The sequence below is a fragment of the Gadus morhua genome, chromosome 9 (genome assembly GCF_902167405.1).
Source record: "Gadus morhua chromosome 9, gadMor3.0, whole genome shotgun sequence".
Taxonomy (NCBI): Eukaryota; Metazoa; Chordata; class Actinopteri; order Gadiformes; family Gadidae; genus Gadus; species Gadus morhua.
This window is the reverse complement of record NC_044056.1, coordinates 11,745,076-11,770,633: the sequence shown is the minus strand read 5'-3', so window position 1 is coordinate 11,770,633 and position 25,558 is coordinate 11,745,076. Positions and strand designations below refer to the sequence as shown.

Genomic DNA, 25,558 nt, shown 5'->3' with positions numbered 1-25,558 from the left:
GGTCCGAGCCGCGGGAGGTCGGTGGATGTGCAGGAAGCCTGCAGGTTGTCTGGGAGGGGGGCTCAGGTGCACAGGGCCATATAGTAGGCCTGCTGAGATAAGAGGTAGGAATACAGCATCCAGATATTAAATAGGCTACTTAAATATGCCTACACGTAATGTTCCTACAGAAAATAAACCAGAAAACTGTCTGTATCGTCTCCACAGACACACTCTCATAACATTGATATGCTATGGTTTATTTATATTTAAAAGACTGTACAAATAAAAAAAAAAAAACATTTGCACACCACAGTTCCCAAAGTAATACAGAAAAAAGAAACATAAATAATCATACAAAGTATAATTTAGAAAATAATAAGAAATAATTCACCAATTAGTTCCTGTTGGCTACTTATTTGAGTATTCAATAAGGATTCTAGTGCTATAGAAAGCGGTTTGTTTTTCATCTTAAAGTTAGAATAGGTTCTCTGTCTTCGTCTTTCATTGGTGTTTGCTTCTTTATAGTTAAATATAGTTATTAAATAGTTATGCATAGGCTACGGGGCTTGCTTAACACCTGATTATAGCAAATGGCTTATTTTGATAGTTAAAATACAATTAATGAAAACTAATAGTAATTAAATTAAGAACTTTATCTTTTGTTTTCTACCTTTCTGATGTGTTTTCTGTAATAATCGTTTGCCTTTTATAATATAATATTAAAACCATGGAGGTAGTAATGCTGATGTGTTACCGACAGAGGGTGACACACTCCAACACTGTTGGAAACCGGAAGTAAACACTTTTCGTCAGCACCGGTTCAGTGTTTTGCTGAAATCTTATCGTGAAGCAACAATCCCGACATGTTCAAGTGGCCGAGACCTTTTAAATGAATGCAAACATCTAATTTGGAGTAAATTGAGGCTGGGCTGAAACGTACTGCGCTTCATAAACGGCGGTCACCTGACCGCGGGTCAGCTGACCTCAAAGTCCGCCTGGTTCCTCTCTGCAGGTAATGTTGATGTCGTCTTTTTGTTCCGTCCGCAATGAGATGAGATATTAATCTGGCCGAATATGTATTCGTGCCTAAGCTCTGCGTGGTTGGTCCTCAACTAACCGCTGTCTGCATCTGACTGTGACCAGCAGACCCGACCATGAAGAAGAACAAAGCCAAGGCGAGCGGTGCGGTGGAGCGGGACCTTGTGTTTGGGTTCAAGGCGGGCCAGCACCAGTGTGAGCTGAAGGTTCCTCTCCAGTTCCCCGTGAAGGACAACGTCAGCGACCTGCATGGCCGCCTGATGCTGCTGCACAAGATTCCCTGCTTCGTGGAGGACGGTGAGGCCCGGCTCTGTTTACTGAGGACAGAACTGTGTTGAACGGACTGCATTAATACAGTGCTTTTCTAACCAGTGGCCCCTCAAAGCGCTCTACAATATTACCACCCATTCACCCATTCATGCACCCATTCAAACACCGACGGCGGTGTCAACCACAAACCCCCTGCATTGTGAGGTTGAGCTCGGGCCGTCTGGGTGGAGGTCCACCAAAAGAGATCCATCTGATCTGCTTCGTGGTCTTAGTGTGACGGCCGTGTCCTCTCTCTCCTCTCCTCTCCTAGAGCTCCGGAGTTCGCTGTCGTCCTTCGTGGAGACAAACAGCATCCGGGACTACGACCGGGAGGCGGAGCTAGCCCTGAGTCGACTGAGCTCCGGGGACACTGACATCAACGGCCTCACCAACGCCTGGGCCAAGGCCTACGCCGAGGTGGGTACCGTCGCGTACCGCAACCCCCCCCTCCCCCTTCATGGAGCGGCCGGATCAGTTACTGTAGGAGCCGCCGTTTAGGGACTCCATTAGACGTGTATACTGCCAGGCTGATGGAGGTTTGTGGGTTTGTACCGGTCTGTGTGTTTATGTGTGCGTGTGCATGGCTTTGTGTGTGTTCATGTGTGCGTGCGTGTGTGTGTGTGTGTGTGTGTGTATGTGCCCATGTGTGTGTGTGTGTTTGTGCGTGCAGACGTCCCTGGAGCACGCGCGCCCCGAGGAGGCCAGCTGGGACGAGGACTTTGCGGAGGTGTACCACGAGCTGATCCACTCGCCCGCCTCGGAGACGCTGCTCAACCTGGAGCACAACTACTGCCTCAGCATCGCCGAGCTCATCGGGGAGAGGGACATGGAGCTGAAGCAGCTGCAGGAGAGGTGAGGGAACCCTCACAGCTCACCCCCTCACCACCCTCACAGCTCACCCCCTCACCACCCTCACAGCTCACCCCCTCACCACCCTCACAGCTCACCCCCTCACCACCCTCACAGCTCACCCCCTCACCACCCTCACAGCTCACCCCCTCACCACCCTCACAGCTCACCCCCTCACCACCCTCACAGCTCACCCTTTCATCATCCTAAGAGCTCACCCCTCATCACCCTCACAGCTCACCCCTCATCACCCTCACAGCTCACCCCTTTACCACCCTTACAGCTCACCCCTCACCACCGTCACAGCTCACCCCTCATCACCCTGAGAGCTCACCCCTTCATCACCCTGAGAGCTCACCCCTTCCTCAAGAGTGTTAGTAGTTAACAGACCTCACCCCTTCATCAGGAGGGTTAGTCCACCCTGAGACCTGTATGCGTGGATGTGTGTATTTTGAGAGGCCACAGGTTAGAGAAGCGCTAAATGAATGCAGAGTGTAACACCCTGCGCTGTGTAACACCCTGCTCTGTGTAACACCCTGCTCTGTGTAACACCCTGCTCTGTGTAATACCCTGCTCTGTGTAACACCTCTCTCTGTCCCTCTCTCTGTGGTCCAGACAGGCCTCAGAGATGACCAGTGTGATGCAGGAGCTGGGAAACACTCTGAGCGACCAGGACGTCAACACCGTCGCCTCGCAGCACTTTGAAGCTCGGCAGGTCAGTCTGGGGTTCCTGAGCCTTTCTGAGCGTCTGAGTTTACCTCTGTGCTCTTCCCCCTGTCCCCGTGCGTTGACCTCTGACCCCGTACGTTGACCTCTGACCCCGTGCGTTGACCTCTGACCCCGTGCGTTGACCTCTGACCCCGTGTGTTGACCTCTGACACTGTGCGTTCACCTCGGACCCCGTGTGCCGACCCCTGACCCCATGCGTTGACCTCTGACCCCCTTGCGTGTCCAGGTGCTGGAGAACCGCTGGGCCAGCGAGCTGAAGCACATGTCAGAGATCCAGAAGAAGGAGTACCAGGAGTGGGTCATCAAGCTGCACCGCGACCTGCAGAGGGCCTCCAACAGCAGCAAGATCAAGTAGGTCTGGGGGAGACCGGGGAGAGACAGACTGAGGGGGAGACAGGGGAGAGACAGACTGAGGGGGAGACAGGGGGATACAACTGAGAAGGGAGATCAACTGAGGGGGAGACCTGGGGGAGACAGAATGAGAAGGGAGAGCGACTGAGGGGGGAGACAGACTGAGAGGGGACTGGGAGACTGGGGATCGTGGGAGAGAGGCATACCGTTGGAGAGAAACTGAGAACGTAAGAGGGAGAGATAAGAGAGTTACGGTGTTTCCCTTGGCGTCCATTATGAAGCGGCCTTCTTCCTGTCTGTCTGTCTGTCTGTCTGTCTGTCCGTCCTCAGTGAGGAGATCATGATGCAGCCCAGCCAGATGGAGGACTCTGAGGCCGGGGCGCCTCTGTACGAAGAGCAGCCTCTTCTGGAGGAGAGCTTCACCATCCACCTAGGTACCGCTGTCACATGACCACTTAGGTACCACCTGACCACCTAGCTACCGCTGTCGCATGACCACCTAGCTACCGCTGTCGCATGACCACCTAGGTACCGCTGTCACATGACCACCTAGGTACCGCTGTCACATGACAACCTAGGTACCGCTGTCCCATGACCACCTAGGTACCGCTGTCACATGACCACCTAGGTACCGCTGTCAAATGACCACCTCGGTACCACCTGACCACCTAGGTACCGCTGTCACATGACCACCTAGGTACCGCTGTCACATGACCACCTCGGTACCACCTGACCACCTAGGTACCGCTGTCACATGACCACCTAGGTACCGCTGTCACATGACCACCTCGGTACCACCTGACCACCTAGGTACCGCTGTCACATGACCACCTAGGTACATTCCTACCTCCCAATGCACATCCCTGTTCTTACACCAACCTGTCGCACCTGTTCAGAACACCGACTTCCCTACTTTCACCATGTCCACCTGTCCTTTCTCCTACATTATGCGTGTGTGTAACTAGTGTGCGTAACGTGTGCGTAACGTATGTGCATTTTGTACCCCCCCCTCCCCAGGAGCCCAGCTGAAGACGATGCACAACCTCCGTCTCCTGCGCGCTGACGTCCTGGACTTCTGTAAGCACGGGCGCCACGGCCGGGGCGGGGCCAAGCTGCGGCGGCTGCAGACGGCGCTGTCGCTGTACTCCTCCTCGCTGTGCGGCCTGGTGCTGCTGGTCGACAACAGGGTCAACTCCTACAGCGGCATCAAGAGAGGTCAGAGGTCACCGGGGTCAGGGGGAGGAGGACTGTCGCCCTTTGCTTCATAGTGGGAGTTTGAAAACTGGACACGTTATCATTTTGTAATTGATGCTACTATAAAGAAGTTAGTCCTTGTGGGTGGGGTAAATCCTTCTGGGTGGGGTTAGTCCTCGTGGGTGGGGTTAGTCCTCGTGGGTGGGGTTAGTCCTCTTGGGTGGGGTTAGTCATCATAGGTGGAGTTAGTCCTCTTGGGTGGGGTTAGTCCTCGTAGGTGGAGTTAATCCTCTTGGGTGGGGTTAGTCCTCTTGGGTGGGGTTAGTCCTCGAAGGTGGGGTTAGTCCTTGAAGGTGGAGTTACTCCTCTTGGGTGGGGTTAGTCCTCGTGGGTGGGGTTAGTCCTCTTGGGTGGGGTTAGTCCTTGTGGGTTGGGTGAGTCCTCTTGGGTGGGGGTTAGTCCTTGTGGGTGGGGTTATTCCTTCTGTGTGGGGTTAGTCCTTCTGGGTGGTGTTAATCCTCGTGGTTCCTCCCCAGACTTCGCCACGGTGGCGGTGGAGTGCACAGACTTCCACTTCCCTCGGGTAGAGGAGCAGCTGGAGGTGGTGCAGCAGGTGGCGCTGTACGCCCGCGCCCAGCGCAGCAGCAAGCAGAGGGAAAACCCAGGTGGAAACACCACCGCTAGTAACACCACCTCTTGTAACACCCACTCTACTCTGTAGTGACACCACCTCTAGCAACACCACCTCTTCTCTACACTCTATGCTGATGTGTCCATCTTCTTCTCCGGTCAGAGGTCAAGAGGAACGGCGCCGAGGACAAGAACAAACATCTGGAGCGGAACCCTTCCAACATCGTACCAGGTGGAACATCCACCTTAATTACCACTAATTAATCACAGAGCAGAGGGCCACAAACACTGCCCACCAAGGGCAGTACAGGAACAAGACATAACATGTCGCCTTGTCACCATGATGATGAACTCATACCAGGAAGTCATTACATCATATTTGCTGGTCTCTCTCTCTCTCTCTCTCTCTCTCTCTCTCTCTCTCTCTCTCTCTCTCTCTCTCTCTCTCTCTCTCTCTCTCTCTCTCTCTCTCTCTCTCTCTCTCTCTCTCTCTCTCTCTCTCTCTCTCTCTCTCTCTCTCTCTCTCTCTCTCTCTCTCTCTCTCTCTCTCTCTCTCTCTCTCTCTCTCTCTTCCCCCCCCCCCCAGGTGAGTTCTACATCTCCCGCCACTCCAACCTGTCGGAGGTGCACGTGGTGTTCCACCTGTGTGTGGACGACCACGTGCGCCTGGGCAACATCACAGCCCGGGACCCCGCCATCATGGGCCTGAGGAACCTTCTGAAGGTCTGCTGCACCCACGACATCACCACCATCACCATCCCCCTGCTGCTGGCCCACAGCATGTCAGAGGTACACACACACACACACACACACACACACACACACACACACACACACACACACACACACACACACACACACAACATGTCAGAGGTACACACACACACACGTGTATGTGAACGAGATGTGTTCACATATTTGAACGGGTTCCATACTGTAGCTGGTTCAGACCGCAGGGGGGAGAGTGTAGCTGGTCAGAGCAGACCGACGCTGCAGCAGACACCGAGCCGTGGTCAGATGTATTCCTGGGGGTTGGAGGACTGCTGAGCGACGGAGGACATGTTGGACTACGCCAGCTCCTCCCCCCCGGCTGGTGACGAGGACGAAGGGCTTGGGCGGTTCAGCGCATCTTCATCGTAGCGAGAGGAGAGCTCCTCTGGCAGCGAGCCCCAGCGCCAGACGTGGCAAGGCAGGGCGGGGAGGTAGAGAGAGGACTGGGAAGAGAAGGAAAAAAACCAAACCGCTGCATCACACAGACCCGTCTGCGGTCTAATGTGACGTTGGTATGGCCTCCACCTAGTGCCAACCTACCCATCCCTGAGGCAAAGAGGACAGATCTGCACTAGGTGCAGCCTACCGGTCCCAGGAAGGAGAGATTTGTGTTCCGTCTTGTTCACATTAACGGTTACATTCAGGTTATTTAGCAGACGCTTTTATCCAAAGTGATTTACAATAAGTGGATTTGTCAAAAGAAAGAGAAACAACAATATATCGCTGTCGGAGCAGTAAGGATGTTCATAGAATCAAGTGCCAAGCAGTAACAATCACTAGGTTAACCCGTTCCCCGTATCCAACAAAGATTAAGCTAGGATAAGACGCTACACAATGCTGAGTACTATTATTAAGTTAGAGGACGTACAACATACAGGGGGTGTAAGCAAGGGTTTCTTCCTTTAGCGTTCCTTTGCCCTTTAGGGTGTTAAAGGTTTGGTGGGGGGGGGGGGTATAGGAACCCGTTTCTAGTCGTCAGTGTATCCCAGTGGAAGTGAGAGGAGCCTTTTTGGGCGGCGGTGGTAGAACTTCAGGAAGCTCCAGCCGGAGGTTGTGGTGAGTACCACGTTGACAACACTGGAAACGGTCATTAAGTGGTCAGGTGGTGTGCTGTGCCCCGATTGGTTGACGTGGTCAGGAAGTAGAAAATGCCAAGGAATCCCAGGAAACAGCTGGCAGACAGAGAGTGAAAACAAACTCCAACCCTGTCTGCTAGACCGGAGTCAACAATGGAGCAACACAAACCACATGGGGACCTGATTGAGATGTTTTCTGATCTTCTCCTCTTCTCCTCCTACTTGCTGTGCAGGAGATGACCATCCCATGGTGTCTGAAGAGAGCCGAGTTGGTCTTCAAGTGTGTCAAAGGTGAAGAGACTAACTCAAAAAAAACTTGTAATATTACCACCACACGACGACACATTAACACGCCATAGCACCAACACTGCTGCAGTAGTAAAGGACTTATGTTAAGTTCTCTAACTTTATTGAGGCTACTTGGGCAGGGCTGAGAAATGATGGTTCTCAGCCCTGCTTGTAATCCTCCTGTCTCCGCCCGCAGGCTTCATGATGGAGATGGTCTCGTGGGACGGTGGGATCTCCCGCACCGTCCAGTTCCTGGTGCCCAAGGTGAGTGGTCCTCACCTGGAAGCCCTGAGTCTAAACCGGGACGTCTACCGTCTGGTTTGACAATGTGTCAGGATAGTCACCCTGATCCTAGCTGGTCACGAGACTAGGCTCGTGGTCGTCACAGCCTCAGGGGTTTGCAGGGCTGCGGCGCTGCATCGATGCCACACTCAGCCGCCACGCATTCCCCAAGGCAACTGATCACCGCTCGGCCTCAAAGGCCGGGGTAGAGGGTCGGAGGTCATCACCACAACAGGACGTCTCCTGAACCACAACACCGGATTAAAATCCACTCTCTGGTCTTCGTTTTGGAAGCAGGAAACCAAAAGACTCCGCTTGAGAAGGGCCCTACTGACAGGGGTGGGGGAGCGGTGAGGTTATTGAATATTGAAGGGGAAGTATTTAAACGACTGAATTAGGATTAAAGTTGTTCAAAGGCTGGCATTTTGTGTGCCTGCTTTCCCATGTCTTCTGCGTCTGCGAGGTGTTTCTGTGGTTCTGTGTTTTTGGAGATGTGATGGCCTCTCACCCGCAGCCTATCTCCTTCTGTTGTCCACAGACCATCTCTGATGAGATGTTCTACCAGCTCAGCAACATGCTGCCTCAGATCTTCAGAGTGTCCTCCCCCCTGACGCTCACCTCCAAGCACTGAGGAACCAACAATCCCCGGAGGAACCACCACCCAACACCACCTCTGGAGGAACCACCACCCAGCACCACCTCTAGAGGAACCACCACCCAACACCACCTCTGGAGGAATCACCACCCAACGCCACCTCTAGAGGAACCAACACCCAACACCACCTCGAGAGGAACCAACACCACCTCTAGAGGAACCAACACCCAACACCACCTCTGGAGGAACCACCACCCAACACCACCTCGAGAGGAACCAACATCACCTCGAGAGGAACCAACACCACCTCTTGAGGAACCACCACCCAACACCACCTCTGGAGGAACCAACGCCACTTCTAGAGGAATCCCCACCCCTAGAGGAACCTCCAACCAACACCACCTCGTGAGGAACCATAATCCTGGTGGAACCACCACCCAACACCACACACGGCCTTGGGTGCGCTGAAGGTCTTATTCTATCTCTAGTCCAGACTTCACAGGTCTGGCTCCTGGCACTCGGTGGTCAATCAAAATGTGGGACGTGCCCCGGAGAGGAACCGACCAGCCATCCAGCACCGCCGGGGGAACAAGATCCGCCCCTCTGGGGACCAATTAGCACAGAGAACCAGACTCTCGCCACCGGGGGGATATCAGCGGTCAGCGAGGCGTGGAGGAGGGGGAGAGATCTGTGTGGATTTTCAGTGTCAGTCCTGATGTTTCAGTGGTCAGAGAGAAGGGGGGATCTGTGTGGATCGCCAGAATCAGTCCTGATGTTTCAGTGGTCAGAGAGGAGGGGGGATCTGTGTGGGGCTCCAGAGCCCGTCCTGATGTTTCAGGACCTACAAAAAAAAAACAGTAAATGCAATTACAATTATTTAAAAACATATGAGACAGAATGTTTCCAGAACAGTTTTCATGACAGTGGTGACTCATTATCTCTAATAAACATTCATAGATTGTATGCAAGCTGCCCATGGCACAAGGCTTGTGTGTGATGTGTTTTCTCTTGCATCATTTTTAAGGTATTTAATGTGATTGTGACATCTTCTGTGAACTTGATATGTGTTGTGTTTGTTGGAGCGTTAACCAATCCAATCCTAATCCAATGTTGTTAAGCTCCTGGAACAGATGTGTTCGTTAATATCTTGTCCAGAACTGTGAATTCTCTGATCAGGGTTTGAGAACACATCTCCTCTGTCCCGCTCATAAACTCGCCCCCCTGCAGTGTTTTGAATAAATTTGTCGCTTGGATTGCCGTTGCTGGGTGCCGTAATGACCTTTATGTCAATCATTCATAGAGCGTGCCTCACAGCACCAGCATTATGTTGCTTTGACTGGTTTACGATGAAAAATGTTGTTTAGTTTTACTGTCGGGCGTTGGTGGTGGTAATGGAGGGTTTGGAGTGGCACCTTAAATCTCTTTTTAAATGAGTTTCCTTCTACTTTGAAACATGGACGAGCTGAGGGCGTCGGGTGTTTGAGGCTAACCTCCTGGGGGACTTTTACTTTGAAAACAGGCTTTCTCAATGCTGGCCTCTCTAATAGTTGTTGTTGAGTGCAGCTTGGTGGGCGATCGATCCTCCAGCAGACCCCTGGCTTACAGTCTTTGAATAAATAAATGCAGGCCTCTGATTTGATATCAGGCCTCCTGATTGGACACAGAAGATTTCATTTCTGCTGATTTCATGTGGAGAAGATAAGACTTGTTGTGTCTAATGGAGATATTCTGGTTAACCACACAGATGAACCATCTGAAGATAATCCCACATGGCAGAGCGGTCTCTGGAGGGGTCCGTCGCGGATCAGACCCATTAGGACGGACCTGGTCCGGAACCAGAACTAAGGGGGGGAGAAACGATTCATCCAGGGGGAAACTGATTCCATTGGAATGCGCGTCACCTGGGAAACATGATTCAGACTGATCTCCAATCTGCAACCAGGGAAGAGCCGGTTGATGATCACCAGAGACCAGGAGCAACTGAGAGGAAAACGGATCCCAAATCGGCAACTAATGAAGACCATCAGTGATGGACCATCAATAGACTAGTGATGGACCATCAGAGGACTAGACTAGTGATGGACCATCAATAGTGTAGTGATGGACCATCAGAGGACCAGACTAGTGATGGACCATCAATAGACTAGTGATGGACCATCAGAGAACTACACTAGTGATGGACCATCAATAGACTAGTGATGGACCATCAGAGAACTACACTAGTGATGGACCATCAATAGTATAGTGATGGAGCATCAGAGGACTAGACTAGTGATGGACCATCAATAGACTAGTGATGGACCATCAGACGACCACACTAGTGATGGACCATCAATAGTGTAGTGATGGACCATCAATAGATTAATGATGGACCATCGATAGACTAGTGATAGCATCCATCCCCATTACACATTATGCTCTGGTCTCAGACACCACCCTCTGGTCTCATACACCACCCTCTGGTCTCAGACACCACCCTCTGGTCTCAGACACCACCCTCTGCTCTCCTAGACCACCCTCTGGTCTCAGACACCACCCTCTGGTCTCAGACACCACCCTCTGTTCTCATACACTACCCTCTGGTCTCAAACACCACCCTCTGCTCTCCTAGACCACCCTCTGGTCTCAAACACCACCCTCTGGTCTCCTAGACCACCCTCTGGTCTCAGACACCACCCTCTGTTCTCATACACCACCCTCTGGTCTCAAACACCACCCTCTGGTCTCCTAAACCACCCTCTGGTCTCAGACACCACCCTCTGGTCTCCTAGACCACCCTCTGGTCTCAAACACCACCCTCTGGTCTCCTAGACCACCCTCTGGTCTCAGACACCACCCTCTGGTCTCCTAGACCACCCTCTGGTCTCAGACACCACCCTCTGGTCTCCTAGACCACCCTCTGGTCTCAGACACCACCCTCTGTTCTCATACACCACCCTCTGGTCTCAAACACCACCCTCTGGTCTCCTAAACCACCCTCTGGTCTCAGACACCACCCTCTGGTCTCCTAGACCACCCTCTGGTCTCAGACACAACCCTCTGGTCTCCTAGACCACCCTCTGGTCTCAGACACCACCCTCTGGTCTCCTAGACCACCCTCTGGTCTCCTAGACCACCCTCTGGTCTCAGACACCACCTTCAGGTCTGACACCACCCTCCACTCCCTGGGCGACCCTCTCATGGCTCTGCCTCAGGTCAGCGGTTCCTCAAACCTAATCATGACGATATTAAACACACACTTAAAGGTTCGAATACGAATATAAAATAAAGTCACGTTTAACACATCCGGTGTTGTTTCCACATGGTAAACCACGGAGACATAAAGGCAGCGTGTGAGGAGGAACCGCTGTCCCGTAAAGTGCGTCTGAGTTCATGACCTCCCGAGTGTGAAACCCAACACCTTCCCCTCCTGTTGGAGCAATGATCGGTTCAAATGTAAAGATTTAGGACTGCCATATAATGGTTTTATTAAAAAAGGACCAACAAGCTAATTAGACCTAATTATGTAAATTAGTTATCATACAAATGTTAATGCTCTGTAAACAAACAATGATGCATTATCACTCCCATTTCATATATACTGCAAATGTATTTAAACCGAGTCTATACAACAATTTTATGAAGATAGCATTTAGTTATCGAGCTTGACGTTATATTTTGTAGTCTTTATGACCACCTCGTCGACAGCGCGTCCCCACATTCCGCGCCGCGGCTGTCGCCTCTCCGTTCAGTTCAGCTTTCCGCCAAACGCCGAGAGAGGATTCTAAGTTGTAGCGTTATTCCGGTCTATCGCAACTCACATCCGATTAGCAGCGTACGCCAGTTAACAGTCCCCGGTGCTGTTAAAATAAGGACATAACTCGAATAAAGACCATAACGACCAGAAGATGATGTATGGCGTTTGACAACTAACTGGATACATTAATAATTGAACGCGTAACGGAAACGGATTGCGCTCTACCATAACGCCCGCCCTTTCTCTCGCTTCTCGTCGTTCAAACCAGAAGTCCCGCCCTCTCCCTCTCCAATATCGCTCATTTGGAGCATCCCTTCCAACGAGGTAACCGCCACCCCTCCTCCCGTCCCGTCCCGGGCGGACAGTCCTGCCTACAAGTAGTTGGCCAACAGCGGGTACACCGAGCAGAACCACCACGTCCCCGTCGCCTGGATCCCTTGAAGCCGATCACACGGTAGGTCTTCCGGGGTACTTCTCTCTAGTTTGCGGCTCTGTGTTGTAGTTGTGTGTTGCGGTTGTGTGTTGTGGTTCAGTGTGACGCTTGTGTTGTACTTGATGCCGTGCTGGCGTGTTTTCGGAGACGGACGGCCGAACTCAGAGCGACCGCGGGTCTTAAAACGTCTTGGATCGCTTTGTGAGGACGAGTCGTGTCCCTACATCGCTGTGTGTATCCCCACTCAACCCGCGCGTGCGTGTGTGTGTGTGTGTGTGTGTGTGTGTGTGTGTGTGTGTGTGTGTGTGTGTGTGTGTGTGTGTGTGTGTGTGTGTGTGTGTGTGTGTGTGTGTGTGTGACTACACGATGTGAAAGATAGTCGTGATACACTGAGCCACGTTAGACGTGTGTGTGTGTGTGTGTGTGTGTGTGTGTGTGTGTGTGTGTGTGTGTGTGTGTGTGTGTGTGTGTGTGTGTGTGTGTGTGTGTGTGAAGAGTTCTCCTGTGGGACGGCCCCCCGCTGTGCCGTGCGGTACTGGTCCTGCTCCACCAGTAGGGCAGCGCGGTGGGGACCCAGTCGCACTGGCTCCTGACATGTGTACGGGGGGAGGTGGGTCTCTGGAAGTTGGTCCAAACTCCTCAGGTCGCTGAACCCCCCCTCCCACCTGAGAGACGATATGGTGGTTTCTGGTGATCATCTCATTGGACTTCTTATTTTACCCCGTGCGAATATCTTTTTTTATTATGTTGTTATGAAATTCGAAAAAATACACGACAAAGTATTGGTCGTCATTAGAAATGTTTTCAGATGTTTTCTCCAACTTTTAGATGAATACAAAATAACCAGCGAAGCTTTGAGTGCGCCAGGTTCAGAGACAGTTCACCGCGCACAGACGCCTCACCAAGGTCCAGCAGTCCAAACCTCTCCTCTCAGCTGTGTGGCTCATTATGTTTTACCGGGAAATCGGATCCTCCAGAAAACTGTGTTCAGAGGGAAGAGGACCAGAGGTCAGAGGCTAAAGCACCCACCACAGAGGGACCTTTGATGCTCCACGGTCATGACTCTGGCCTCGCACAACGCACGCCCTCCTCCTCCGTCCCTCTGAAGTGGTATTCATCCACGCTGAATAATGCCTTGTCCCTCACTCTCTCTCTGTCTCTCTGTCGGTCTGTCTCTCTCTCTCTCTGTGTCTCGCTCTCTCTCGCTCTCTCTCTCTCTTCTCTCTCTCATTTCTTTTACACGATCAATCCAAGTTTTGTCAATTCTAAACTGTAAGGACATTATTTGCGAGGACACAAGTAATTCTTTATGTGTGTTTCGTACATAAAAAAAAAAAAAGGCCCACATGCTTATTTTTGTCCCTTCTCAGTTTCTGGGAACTGGTGTGTTTCTGCACCCTGAGTCCTGGGGTCTCTGACCCGTCGAAGGAGTTAGGAGTCAGCCTGCTTCCCCTCTCAAACACCCAGTGGTGGAGAGGGGAGGAGAGACCTCCTTCACTAGTGGCTTTCCTCTGGTTTGGGATACGTCTCAGTGGAAATCGCAGAACTCCTCCACTGGCTGAGCGGTGGTTTGAGATGCTGCTGTGATATCTCTGGTGTCTGCGTGTTCACGGTTTATATTGGCCCTGTGTGGAATATGCATGACGAGGCTTTCTGGTTAGGTTGAAACTCTGAATGCCTTTCCTCCCGGACCGGTTTTATCTGGTAAAGTAGACGTGTCTTATCTTAATAAGATATCATGTCTAATGTTGTCTAATTCTTCTTCTTAAAATGTCAGGATCTCTTCCACTATCATTCTTTGTCCTTCTTCAGTGTTCTCTGATTGGATATTTCATATGAAACAAAGTAACAAAGTTACTAGTTGATAGTTTGAATCTGGGGTAACGGCAACACCACACTGGAACGAACGGCGTCGCACCCAGATGGACTGTCTGAACGGGTAACCGGAGACACTCGTTCCCATGGAAACTAAGCAGCAGGGAGGGAGATGTTTTATCGATTCGTTGTCTGGACGTACAAATGACATTCATGACTGGTCTGGACTATCTACCACCCACAAAACCGCCTGGATTAGTTGGATATCCGCTGTGCTGAGGACAGAACCAGACAGCCTCAGCCTCCTCCTCTTCACCCCCCTGGGTGCTCCAGGATTAACCGTGATGCTCGAGCTCGGTGTTGCCAGATCAGGCCAGATTCGCTGCAGCCGGGGTTGCCAGATTGGGTGGAAAATCCGTCCCAATCTGGCAACACTGCTGCCGGTAGAAGGATAATAACGATTCAAAGGGGAACCTGAGGGGTTCTGAAGCCGCCCCCCCCCGGAGCAGCAGTAAACCCCCCCCACCCCGGACTAGGGATGTTGAACCCCCTCTGTGGAACCAGTCTGGCTCACTGCCCATGGTGAGCTGCTCCGTGCCCCCCCCTCCCCGCCCCGCCCCAGTGGAGGTAGGGGGCTGGGGGTCAGGGTGTCCTCATCCTCCCCCTGGAGTCTCCTCGCCAGACTACCAGATGTCTGGTCCCAGGCCGGGCTAATCTGCCTCCAGGCACCAAGCTCCTTATAGACCTTTAACTACAGTCACATGACAGAGGGCACATGACCGGGGTCACCTGACGGGCGGTCACATGACCGGAGTCACCTTCTGCTCCTCAGTCACTCAATCTGACTGGACCGGCCGTCTGAGTGTCTCTCCCCCTCATACCTGTGTTCCTCCTCACCCCTGACCCCTGACCCCTCCTCTGAGGAGCTGGATTAGGGTTCAGAGTGTACCCGGCGCGGTGTGTCTCCGCGGTAACGCGGTTGGCGTGGTCAGGGGGCGTGGTCAGAGGCCTCTCTGTGCTAAGCTGTGTCTTGTCTGCGGCATTGTTTCCTGGAGCCGCCGCGGGCCGGAACAATCCCCGGTATGCGGCCGTACAATGGCTCTCTCTCCGGGCCCTCAGAACAGGTTCAGCAGGACACTCTCAGTTCAGCAGAACACTCTCTCAGTTCAGCATGGCACGCTCAGTTCAGCAGGACACTCTCAGTTCAGCAGGACACTCTCAGTTCAGCAGGACACTCTCAGTTCAGCAGGACACTCTCAGTTCAGCAGGACACTCTCAGTTCAGCAGGACACTCTCAGTTCAGCAGGACACTCTCAGTTCAGCAGGACACTCTCAATTCCACTCTTGCTGGGGCAGAGCTCTGATTGGTGAGGCTCGAAGGCCCATTGTCTGATTGGTCAGGTTGTCGGTCAGGTGAGCAGCACCGCTCTGAACAGGAGCCTCCAGGTGATGACAGGCAGCCAATAGTTGGAGAGCAATGGGGAGGAGGGCAGGAAGAGGGATCTCTAATGGGTCTCACACCGCCGCAAAATCGGAGCCGGTTCCGGGCTAGTTCGGAGCAAGAGCCAGTGTTTTGGTTTCACATCGCTAGAGAACCGGCTCCGGCCTGTAAAAACCGGTTAAACTCCAACCCCAGGATTGAGCTGGGCTAGAACGAGAACTGCCTTTACGCCAGGGGCAGGGGGCGGGGGCAGGGTTATCCTTACCTTCATAAACAGGAAGTCCAACGAAGACCGGCATTTTTAAAAACACCGAAGTGAACAATGGACGTGAACGCGTGTATGGTTCGTTCTTTGAATATTCCAATTTAAAACAAAATCAGAAAAAAACTTAACAGTCGTCTTTTGGTTTTTCTGATTTGGTTTTGAAACTGAAAAAGGGCAAAAGGAATAAAAATCTGTATTTGTTTTTTAGATTTTTTTTAAATCGGAATATTCAAAGAACGAACCATACACGGATTGACGTGAAGACGAAATTATCGTTGTTGTGTTTGAAACTGGCGCGAGGGTTCTTCTTCTTATTGTACAGTTCCGGTGTGGGTGTCAGATTGACTCGGCTGCCATATCGACGCAGGGTCCTGCGCTTACAAATGACATATCGACACTTGACGTATCGACACAAGTCATCGGACGAACCCGGAAGGGTTGTTCATAAACGGGGCTCAATCATGGACACAAAAAGAAGGTTCAATCCGGCTCAATCCGTTTTGGTTTTGATTTCATTGAACGCAGCCCGTTCTTTCGCACGACAAAGCCATTGGAAACACATCCAAAAGCACTGATGAATGCATATGTAACCCAGTTCCCGTTAGATTCTTATTCTGAAGGAGGAGAACGGAAGTGTCTGGGTGTGGGTCGCTGTTTTGACTCTGTGTTGGGACCGCTGGAAATAAAGTGGATCGCCCCGTTCAGTGATGGAGTTACCCGATTCTTATTTTATATATATATTATAACCCAAGTATATGCAACAATAATTTGTACATTCGATTATTATTCATAGATTAGAAAACAAAAGGAGATCGTTAATACTTGGGAATAACATGGGAATGAATGAAACGCGCATGCGCATTTAAAAGACAGCGTTTACAGAAAGTGCGTCATTATTGCGCATCTAGGACCCCGAGTCGATCTGGCAGCCGAGTCAATCTGACACCCACGCCGGCAAGGCGCGAGGGTTGCTGGGAAAGCGGAGACGTATGCAGACGTTTGCAGTGACGTCATGTCGTTGCTCTCGACCGGCTCCATGGCTGGCTCTGGCAGGTGTGAAACCAACTGGTTTATAACTGGGATAAGGCTGGAACCAGTTTTGAACTGGCCCTAGCACCAGCCCGGAACTGGCTCTTGGTTCTTTTTGGTGTGAAAGGCCTATCATTGGGTCAGATTAAAGAACATCACACTCACAGTTGTTTTGGGGGCGGTGGTAGTGGGGGTGGAGGGGGTTAGGGTGTTGGTGGTGGTGGTGGTTGGTGGTTAGGGGGCGGTGGTGGTTAGGGTGTTGGTTAGGTGGGGGTGGGGGTGGTGGTGTTGGTGGTGGTGGTGTTGTCATTTGGCTGCATCATTTGTAATGGGAGTAAGGAGTGAGTGTTCCATTTATTTTAATGTTGGAATTAGGGATGCACCGATTGTGAAATTGTGGGCCGATACCGATGTTTAAAATAACAATTAGGCTGATACCGATGTTATTTATTCCCCTTTTCGTGCCAGGGAAAAAAACCTTAACCCCCACGCACGCACGCACACAGACATGCACCCACGCACCTCGTATACATGCACACACAATGACACAGGGAGAGGCTTTTATGATTTGTATGAAATCAATCTGTTTATTTCTACAACTGTGCCATCAACATTTAACATCAAAATTATTTCAACGTGGACTTAGGCAGATAGGCCTAAATGCGCCAAAAACAGATCGCTATTTATTTTACTAAACACAGCCTGCATGACGGTGAACTAGACACGTCTTAAGCATATGGAAACTATGGCCAAAAAACTAACTTTACACGGTGTGTCTTTTCACAATTTATTTGTTACCAGCATTCGTAGTGTTGATCAACTGAGAAATACAGAAAAAGAGACTACAGGAAAAAATAAATAAGCCACCAGCGCGCACTTGTGGTAAATAAAGTTGAAAGAAAATGTCGGTCGTGTGGGAGTATTTCACTGTCTCGGAGAAAGATCAGCATATGCTGTTTGTAAGACATGTTCCAGTGACATTTCAAGAGGAGGAAGCCTCTGTTTTACCGGCGATGTTTGTCGCCTTTTGTAGGGACAGTGGGGGGGTCACTATGAATCTGAGGGGGTCATATCCCCCCCCGTCCCTAGTGCCATTTGCGCGTATGGTTATCTAGTCCACTCTACTGAGGACTGAGAGAAGGTGGAGCTCAGAGAGCGTCGGGAGGTGATCTTCACCCTTACTGTTTGCTTGACCAAGGATTTGAATCTAGGTCAAACGTAACTGTTTCCGGTAGCTCCTCCCCTTACGGTCGGACGCTTTGCATATGATTGACTCTGCCTCCGTTAGAAGTCACTCTGGACGAATGTGTTTCCAAACGGCGGAATGTAACAGGGGGGGGACACGGTAGTCCTCTGTGGGCTCGGAGGGGCCGTTCTCCCACTTCTCTTATTCGGATCAGGCATCGGATCAGAGGCCTGAGGGGGCAGGCGGTCCAGGACTGGGAGAACCGGACTGGAGGGGAACAGGGTTCCTCTGTGGAATGCAGGCGATCAGGTCTGTGGCCCCCAGGTCCCAGCAGGGTGGGGGGGGGGGGTCTGGTGTATGGGGGGCTCCGTGAGACTCGGAGGCACAAAGTGTTCCCCCGCCCCCCCGCAGAGGGGGGGTCGGAGGTCGCCGCTGCTCCCCTGTAATAGAGCGACCGTAGCCAGCTGGGCCTGGGAACATGGCCGCCAATCCCCTAATGACCCCCCCCCCCCCCCCACACCTCAGCAATAAGATTAGACGACATCGACCCCGTTCACCACATCACAAACTGCTCTTCTGTTGGTTCGTCATTTGTTTTGATAAATTGTCACAATTACCTTTTCCAGTCAAAGTGTGTGTGTGTGTGTGTGTGTGTGTGTGTGTGTGTGTGTGTGTGTGTGTGTGTGTGTGTGTGTGTGTGTGTGTGTGTGTGTGTGTGTTCCGTCGGGCCAAGGTGTTGGGGGTGCACCGGCTCAGAACCCACGGAAACAAGCGCACCCATCTTATTGCGCATCTAGGACCCCGACCCATCTGCTCATCTCCGTCTCAGCCCATTACTGCGAACTGTGAATGCACTCCTACGACACAGCGGACGCTGGGGGGTTAATAGCTGACACACCTGGGCTCGCCTGGGCTCACCTGGAGACACCTGGAGTCACCTTGAGTTCCGGCCAATTGCAGTCGACTGCCAATGAATTAGCAGTATTTTGAAAAGGAAGGAAGTACCTTTGTACCTTTTTTTGTCGGTTAAGCCTTTTCCTTTGTACTTCAAAACAATATCTGCAATATCTGGGAACGCGTGGGGCGACACTGTGGTCAAGTCTCTCTCTCTGACTGTGTCCCCTAGTCTCTCTGTCCCCATGGCTTGTCTCTGTCTCGGTGTGTCCCCATGGCTTCTCTCTCTGTCTCTGTCTCTGTCTTCACCCCCCCCACCCCCCATGGCTTGTATCTCTCCCTCCCCCACTCAGAAACGTGTAACTCTGCAGAATGCCACCTTGTGGTCATGACCGACTGAATGAATGGATGAATGTGGAGACGACGGATGCTTGAGTGGATCAGTGCGTTGCGGTGGGGGGGCTGCGGCGGGAGACGGGGGCCAGAGTATGTTGAAGGAGGATTCTGGTGTTGTGGTTTCTTTGAAGCGGGGGTGAACACATGACACCAGAGACGGGCTCTTTCATGTGGGCAGAAAGAGAAGCTGGGCGGGGCTTTGATACACGACGCCTCCGCGACCGCCATTCAGCCCGAATGAGGGAGGTAGCGGGGGGCAGGGGGGGCTTTGATGTCCCGTTCAGCCGCGCTATTGTCTGGTGACGAGACGACTGGTCGAGACACGGAGCTAGGGGGGCTAAGCCTGGGATGGCTCCCTGACACCCTCACTCACTCACTCACTCACTCACTCACTCACTCACTCACTCACTCACTCACTCACTCACTCACTCACTCACTCACACTATTTATGACCTGTCTCTCTACTGTTTATCCCCTACCTGTGAGTCCAGGCCCAGCTGGTGGTAAAGGGTAGGGAGGTTTGACCTCGGTTAGTCATACGGCTTCTCCATCCAAAAACGGCAGCTCTGAGGCTGTGTACTGGGAGCAGGAGAGGAGGTGATGTTTGGTCCTGATTACACAGTGCTTGGCTTTCCAGAATCACAGGGTGTGGAGGGTGGGACTTTAGGGTTAGACTGTACGTGAGTAATCTGAAGGCTGACAACAGAACAGCTCAGGTCTGAGGGAACCTTCTCCGTCAAACTCGGCCAGCACTAGTAAGCAAAAGAAGGTTTCAAATCTGCTTAGACCGGCCGCTCGAGAAATGATTATTAAAAGCTCCTTCTGAAAGCTTCATCCACTTAGTGGAATAGTGTTCTTCGGTAGAAAATCCGTAACGAAACAGGTCTCTCTACCCCCCGGGTCTCCAACCCCCTGGGTCATTACCTGGGTCGCTACCCCCTGCTCTCTATCCCCTGGGTCCCTACCCCCCTGGGTCCCTACCCCCCTTGGTCTCTACCTGGGTCTCTCCCTGGATCTCTAACCCCCTGAGTCTCTACCTGGGTCCCTACCTGAGTCTCTACCCCCTGGGTCCCTACGTGGGTCTCTACCCCCTGGGTCTCTACCTGGGTCGGTACCCCCTTGGTATCTACCTGGGTCTGTACCCCCCTGGGTCTCTACCAACTGGGTCTCCACCTGGGTCTCCACTCAATTCATTGGCCTCTACTTTTGGGCTGCATCTGTTCAATCAGTGAGTGCCATCGGCCGAAGTCACCAAAATACATGAGTGCCGTCTGATGTATTCTGGTGATGGTGATGTAATGACGTGTTGGACGATTTCCCATTAAGGGAACCTCCCCGGCCAGTCTGAGCCAGCCGTCCAGCACCCTTGTGGGTAGCTCTGTGTCTGAGAGGCGGCCACCAGCTGGCGCCCAGACCACTTCCTGTTTGACGGAAGAGGAACCCAGCTCAACCACGACTGTTTCCACGGTTTCCACGGTGACCCGGAGTTCAACCAGCTCCTTGACATCTGCTCCTCCGGGGTGGTGTGGACCATCACCAGCCCCCTGCTGATGAGAACCTCCAATCAGAGCCACCAGAAGAGCCCCCCACCCACCCCCCCCCCCCCCCCCCCGGCTCCTCCTGGGCACTCAGAGCCCACCTCCATCAATGGTCCTCTGTGGGGGAACCCGTGAGGCCTGTGTTGTGTTCTCCTTCATAATGGTGGCCTGTTCCATTCCAAGCAACGCAACTCGTGTCCTGCAGAAGACGAGGACACCGCGACAAGCGCTGTTAATCCGCTGCTTGTTCTCGCTGTGCACAGAGGGAACAGCCCTCTCCTTTCAACTGGCCGCTGTGTCTGAGGCAGTGTCTGTGTTGCCCCGACACGGAGCCCAACAATGCCTCTGTGTGTCGGCCGCCGAGCCCAGCCTCTCCATCACTGCTGCGGAGCCCAGGACCGGGACATGGGACCGGTGGTGGTCGACGGATGGGCCTCCTTACATCATGCCTCACTCACAACTTGACGTTAAATTAAGTGAAGACGCTTAATGTTACCCGTGGTACAACGTTAAGACCACAGCAGGAAGTGATGTCAGGAGGTGTTGAGCCACAGGCTCTTTAAAACCAGCCCCAGTGGAAGCGGACTTTGAAGGCTCTCATGACGTCTGTGATTGTTTGTTGTGAGCTGGACGTCCGGAACACTTGGCCCCGCCCCCTAAATCCTGTATTCCGAGCATCAGCGGCGCGTGTAAACGGGTGTGTCGGTCATATTTGCGTTGCACGTGTTTACTTAAAGGTTAATGTGTAACGGGAGCGATTAATCGGATGATCAGTAATCAATACTGAGGCGGACGTTTAGCTGATATGGGACCGACAGCTGCTCACTTGGTTACCATGGTGTTTATCTGCTCACCCGGTTACCATGTTTTCTATCTACTGGTTACATGGTGTCTATCTGCTGGTTACCACGGTGTCTATCTACTCACCTGGTCCCGGGTTCTGTTTGAGGAAAAGTCTTCTGGGTCTTCTGGTCGCGGGTTCTGTTTGAGGACTAGTTCTTCAACAAGAACGCGCTAAGCACCAGTCAGACCACTTCAATCTGAGGGGGATTTGAGGGAATGGATGATGATATTGTGTGTGTGTGTGTGTGTGTGTGTGTGTGTGTGTGTGTGTGTGTGTGTGTGTGTGTGTGTGTGTGTGTGTGTGTGTGTGTGTGTGTGTGTGTCGTAATGTTGGTGTGACAGGAACAGAACTATTGTTCTTATACTGCTGTTAAATCTTAAAAGCACAGATCTCCACTAATCTGTTTTGACAGGAGGTTCGGGGGGGGGGGGGTGGTAGAGCTCAAAGTGGTAGAGCAAGGCGTTAACACTGCCAGGGTAAGGGGTTTGAGTCCCATTGATGGCATGGGGGGGGGGGGGGCTAGCTGGCTATGTTGGTAAGATACAAGGACTAGTGGCTTCCTTTGCATTTCTCTGTTCTGCTTCGAGAGAGCGCTCAGTATCGAGCTGCGTTATCAGGATCACTGACCCACAATGCACCACAGGCCCCTACCGGCTATTGTTACGCTCGATTGAACGCTCTATTGTTAACAATCTATTGTTGAGTTGTGTTAGCCCCGCCCATCTCTTGTTTAACACCCACACACTGACTGACACGTGTACACACACACTCACACTCACACTCACACTCCTATTCCTCATCATGCCTCTCCTCTCCTTAAGACCTGTCTCTGCACTGTCTAGCCCCTACCTGCTCCTTAATGTGCCGTCTGTCAGGATATGGAGTCTCTGGGACCAGGTCATTAATAGTTATGTCTTAATGATTATTGGTAAGTATTGTGTACAACAGAACCTGTAGCTGTGTGAGTGGTCGCTAGCGGAGCGCTACACACTTGAGATTGGGTCGTAGCCGGCACGGGTATTATTAGCCTCTCCAGAAATACGACAAGGAGGTCAGGTGATCTCCTGCCTATCTCTTTCTCTGTCTCCCTCGCCGTCTCTGTCTGTCTCTGTCTTTGTCTGTCTAGCTCTAACTGTCTCTCTGTCTGTCTCGGTCTCTCTCTGTCTCTGTCTCTAGAGGGGGGGGGGGTCTGGAGAGAGGGTGGTCGAGCTGGTCTGCCCACCAGCGCTTGCTGCATACATGATAGCCCACTGTAGCCTTTAGATTGTAGCCTTTAGATTGTAGCCTTTAGCCTGCAGATAGCCCACTGTAGCCTTTAGATTGTAGCCTTTAGCCTGCAGATAGCCCACTGTAGCCTTTAGATTGTAGCCTTTAGCCTGCAGATAGCCCACTGTGGCCTTTAGCCTGTAGATAGCACACGGTACCCTGTAGCCTTTAGCCTGTAGCCTTCAGCCCATAGCTAGAACACTACAGCCTGTAGCCTTAAGCCTGTAGATAGCACATTGTAGCCTGTAGCCTTTAGCCTGTAGCTAGAACACTGTAGCCTGTAGCCTTTAGCCTGTAGCTAGCACACTGAGCCTGTAGCCCCGCCCCTCCCCTGTGTTAAATCAAAGCCTAATTGATCTTCCCACTCCTCCAGTGGATCCAGTTACTCTGCAGCACAATGCGCACAAAGCCTGTTGTGTTCCCAGGAGCCGGGTCTGAGTCATGTTGGGGGGGGGGGGGGAAGGGGCACCCTGGGGGGGGGGGGGCCTGGGGGGGCTCAGCCCTCATCACAGAGCCGACCTGCCGGCTCAGTGAAGGGGTCTTCAAACACCCAGGAGGGCAGGGGGTCTCCCTCGCCCCCCCCCCCCCCCCCCCCAGGCGTCCCAGTATAACATGAAGGAACGGGCAGACGGGTCTGCAGGTCGATGAGGAGGAGAGCGGAGGACTTTTAGCACGGAACCGCAGGGGGCTGTGTGTGTGTGTGTGTGTGTGTGTGTGTGTGTGTGTGTGTGTGTGTGTGTGTGTGTGTGTGTGTGTGTGTGTGTGTGTGTGTGTGTGTGTGTGTGTGTGTGTGTGTGTGTGGCATGGAGCCAAATCAGATGGAAGTCGAGGCAGGCCTTCAGAGAGACGCCTAAAGGCCATCAGGGGAGAGAGGTCAAAGGGCCTCGCGAGAATGAAGATTAGAGGGCAAGCTTTGAACACGCACGCATCCCCGCGCGCACACACACACACACACACACACACACACACACACACACACACACACACACACACACACACACACACACACACACACACACACACACACACACACACACACACACACACACACACACACACACACACACGGAAGTCTGTTCTTCCAGGCCCACGCTGTCAGCCTGGTAGTGACATCATCAGAAAGGGACGCACTAGTTTATACATGTCCGGTATCGCAGGTGGAGGGTTAGGGTCCGTTATAGTAAGCACACTAGACTACAGTAAACCACCATGGTGAGTACTATAGTGTACTGTAGAATAGTCACTATGGGAGGGGTGGTGGTGGGGGGGGTGGATTCTCCAACGGGGTCTGAAGGTTGTCGCACGGTCCTACAGCCCCGTGAGCAAAGTAGAACTGGAGGAAGAATGGCTAGCACCTCTTGCCCAAGGGAACGTGGGCAGCGCTGGCACCCCTGCTGGGGAGAACACGACCCGCGGGCCGTGATCTCAGTCCATAACTCCCACCTGAGATGAGAAGAACGAGTGGAAGAATCCTTTCACTGGTTTACCAATCACAGCAAGACTAATTGAGAGCCCTATCTTACCTGTGTAAGATAGGGCTACACACACACACACACACACACACACACACACACACACACACACACACACACACACACACACACCCACTGTAGAGGCTGTGATTACCTGTGTATCTCATAGACTGACTGAGTTGTGCTCTGCTGTGAGCGGTGGGCCGACAGCCACCAGATGGGCTCTGGCTCCTAGTGTAAATATAGACGCATGTTCCCGCTTCAGACGCGCTGTCCTCACGCCTCGGCAAGGCCGCCGCCATGATGTCATGATTTAACGGGATTGGAGAGCCTCGTGGAGCTCTTTAGAAACCAAGAGCCAGCGACGTCCGTCCAACTGGGATGCACTGGGACGTCTGGGGGGTTCTGCTGTGTTGATTAAAGCCCCACACCTCTTGATTGAGTGACTTCACAGCCAGTTTATTAAAGAAGACATTTCATACAGAGGTACCGAATATGGGGAGGAGTAACTCGTATCTATAAATACATCTTGTTAAGGGATTAACCCTTCATAAATAACATCTATGAAGAACAATGAAGGGTTGCATTTGTTGAAGTTTTAAATGTTCCGCGTGGCATTTTATGATGTGATGCTTGAGAAGGTAGGGGATTGATATTAAAGGTATGGTGAGGTATAGAGGTTAACAGATATAGGTGATTGATAGTCACGTATGTTGAGGTATACAAGTCAGCAGAAGATAGTTGATTGATATTCAAGGTATGGTTATCAGCAGGTAGGTGATGGATAGTGGTAAAGGCTCTTATACAAGAGCCTAATGTCCCCCTTATGAAGGTCCTGTATGCTCAACTGATTAAGAGAGGGATTAACACTGCCAGGGGGTTAGGGGTTTGATTCCCTGTGTAGCTCAAAGTGGTAGAGCAAGGGATTCACACTGACAGTTGGAAATAACCCTTTGGATAAAAGGGTCTTACTAGTTATGCACAAGTCATATTATATTTTCCTGTGGTTCATAACCTGATTCATAAGTACATCTGAACGAGGTTCTGTTCATCCTGATGGTGGTAACTACGGAACCATGACGCCTGGGATGTTCTGGGAGGCTGTACGGAGAAGACGCGGTCCACAGCTGCGCCCAAGTCTTCTAGGGA

At 52.0% G+C, this 25,558-nt stretch overlaps 2 protein-coding genes across 4 annotated transcripts in view; both read left to right on the top strand.

Moving 5' to 3' along the window:
* The first annotated feature begins 128 nt into the window (after positions 1 to 128).
* ferry3 (FERRY endosomal RAB5 effector complex subunit 3) lies at positions 129 to 8,374 on the top strand. 3 transcript variants are annotated; one of them, XM_030365271.1, is made up of 14 exons: positions 129 to 994; positions 1,126 to 1,317; positions 1,601 to 1,746; positions 2,000 to 2,181; positions 2,794 to 2,893; positions 3,134 to 3,258; positions 3,589 to 3,692; positions 4,276 to 4,473; positions 4,989 to 5,135; positions 5,246 to 5,314; positions 5,669 to 5,871; positions 7,163 to 7,220; positions 7,414 to 7,481; positions 8,038 to 8,374. In XM_030365271.1, exons 2-14 carry the CDS (start codon positions 1,137 to 1,139, stop codon positions 8,128 to 8,130), a joined length of 1,674 nt encoding a protein of 557 aa, XP_030221131.1. In that variant the 5' UTR covers positions 129 to 994; positions 1,126 to 1,136; the 3' UTR covers positions 8,131 to 8,374. The 3 variants fall into 3 exon arrangements, with proteins under 3 accessions (XP_030221131.1, XP_030221130.1, XP_030221129.1); XM_030365270.1 differs by having other exon boundaries at positions 130 to 994; positions 1,129 to 1,317; XM_030365269.1 differs by lacking the exon at positions 129 to 994 and having other exon boundaries at positions 4,989 to 5,117.
* A 3,706-nt stretch (positions 8,375 to 12,080) lies between these two features.
* The window catches only part of LOC115550335 (solute carrier family 45 member 3), a 28,197-nt gene continuing 14,719 nt past the window's right edge, over positions 12,081 to 25,558 (top strand). Inside the window, exon 1 of the mRNA XM_030365272.1 lies at positions 12,081 to 12,284. The gene's annotated coding sequence lies outside the window, so the exon portion shown is untranslated. The remainder of the gene's footprint in view (positions 12,285 to 25,558) is intronic.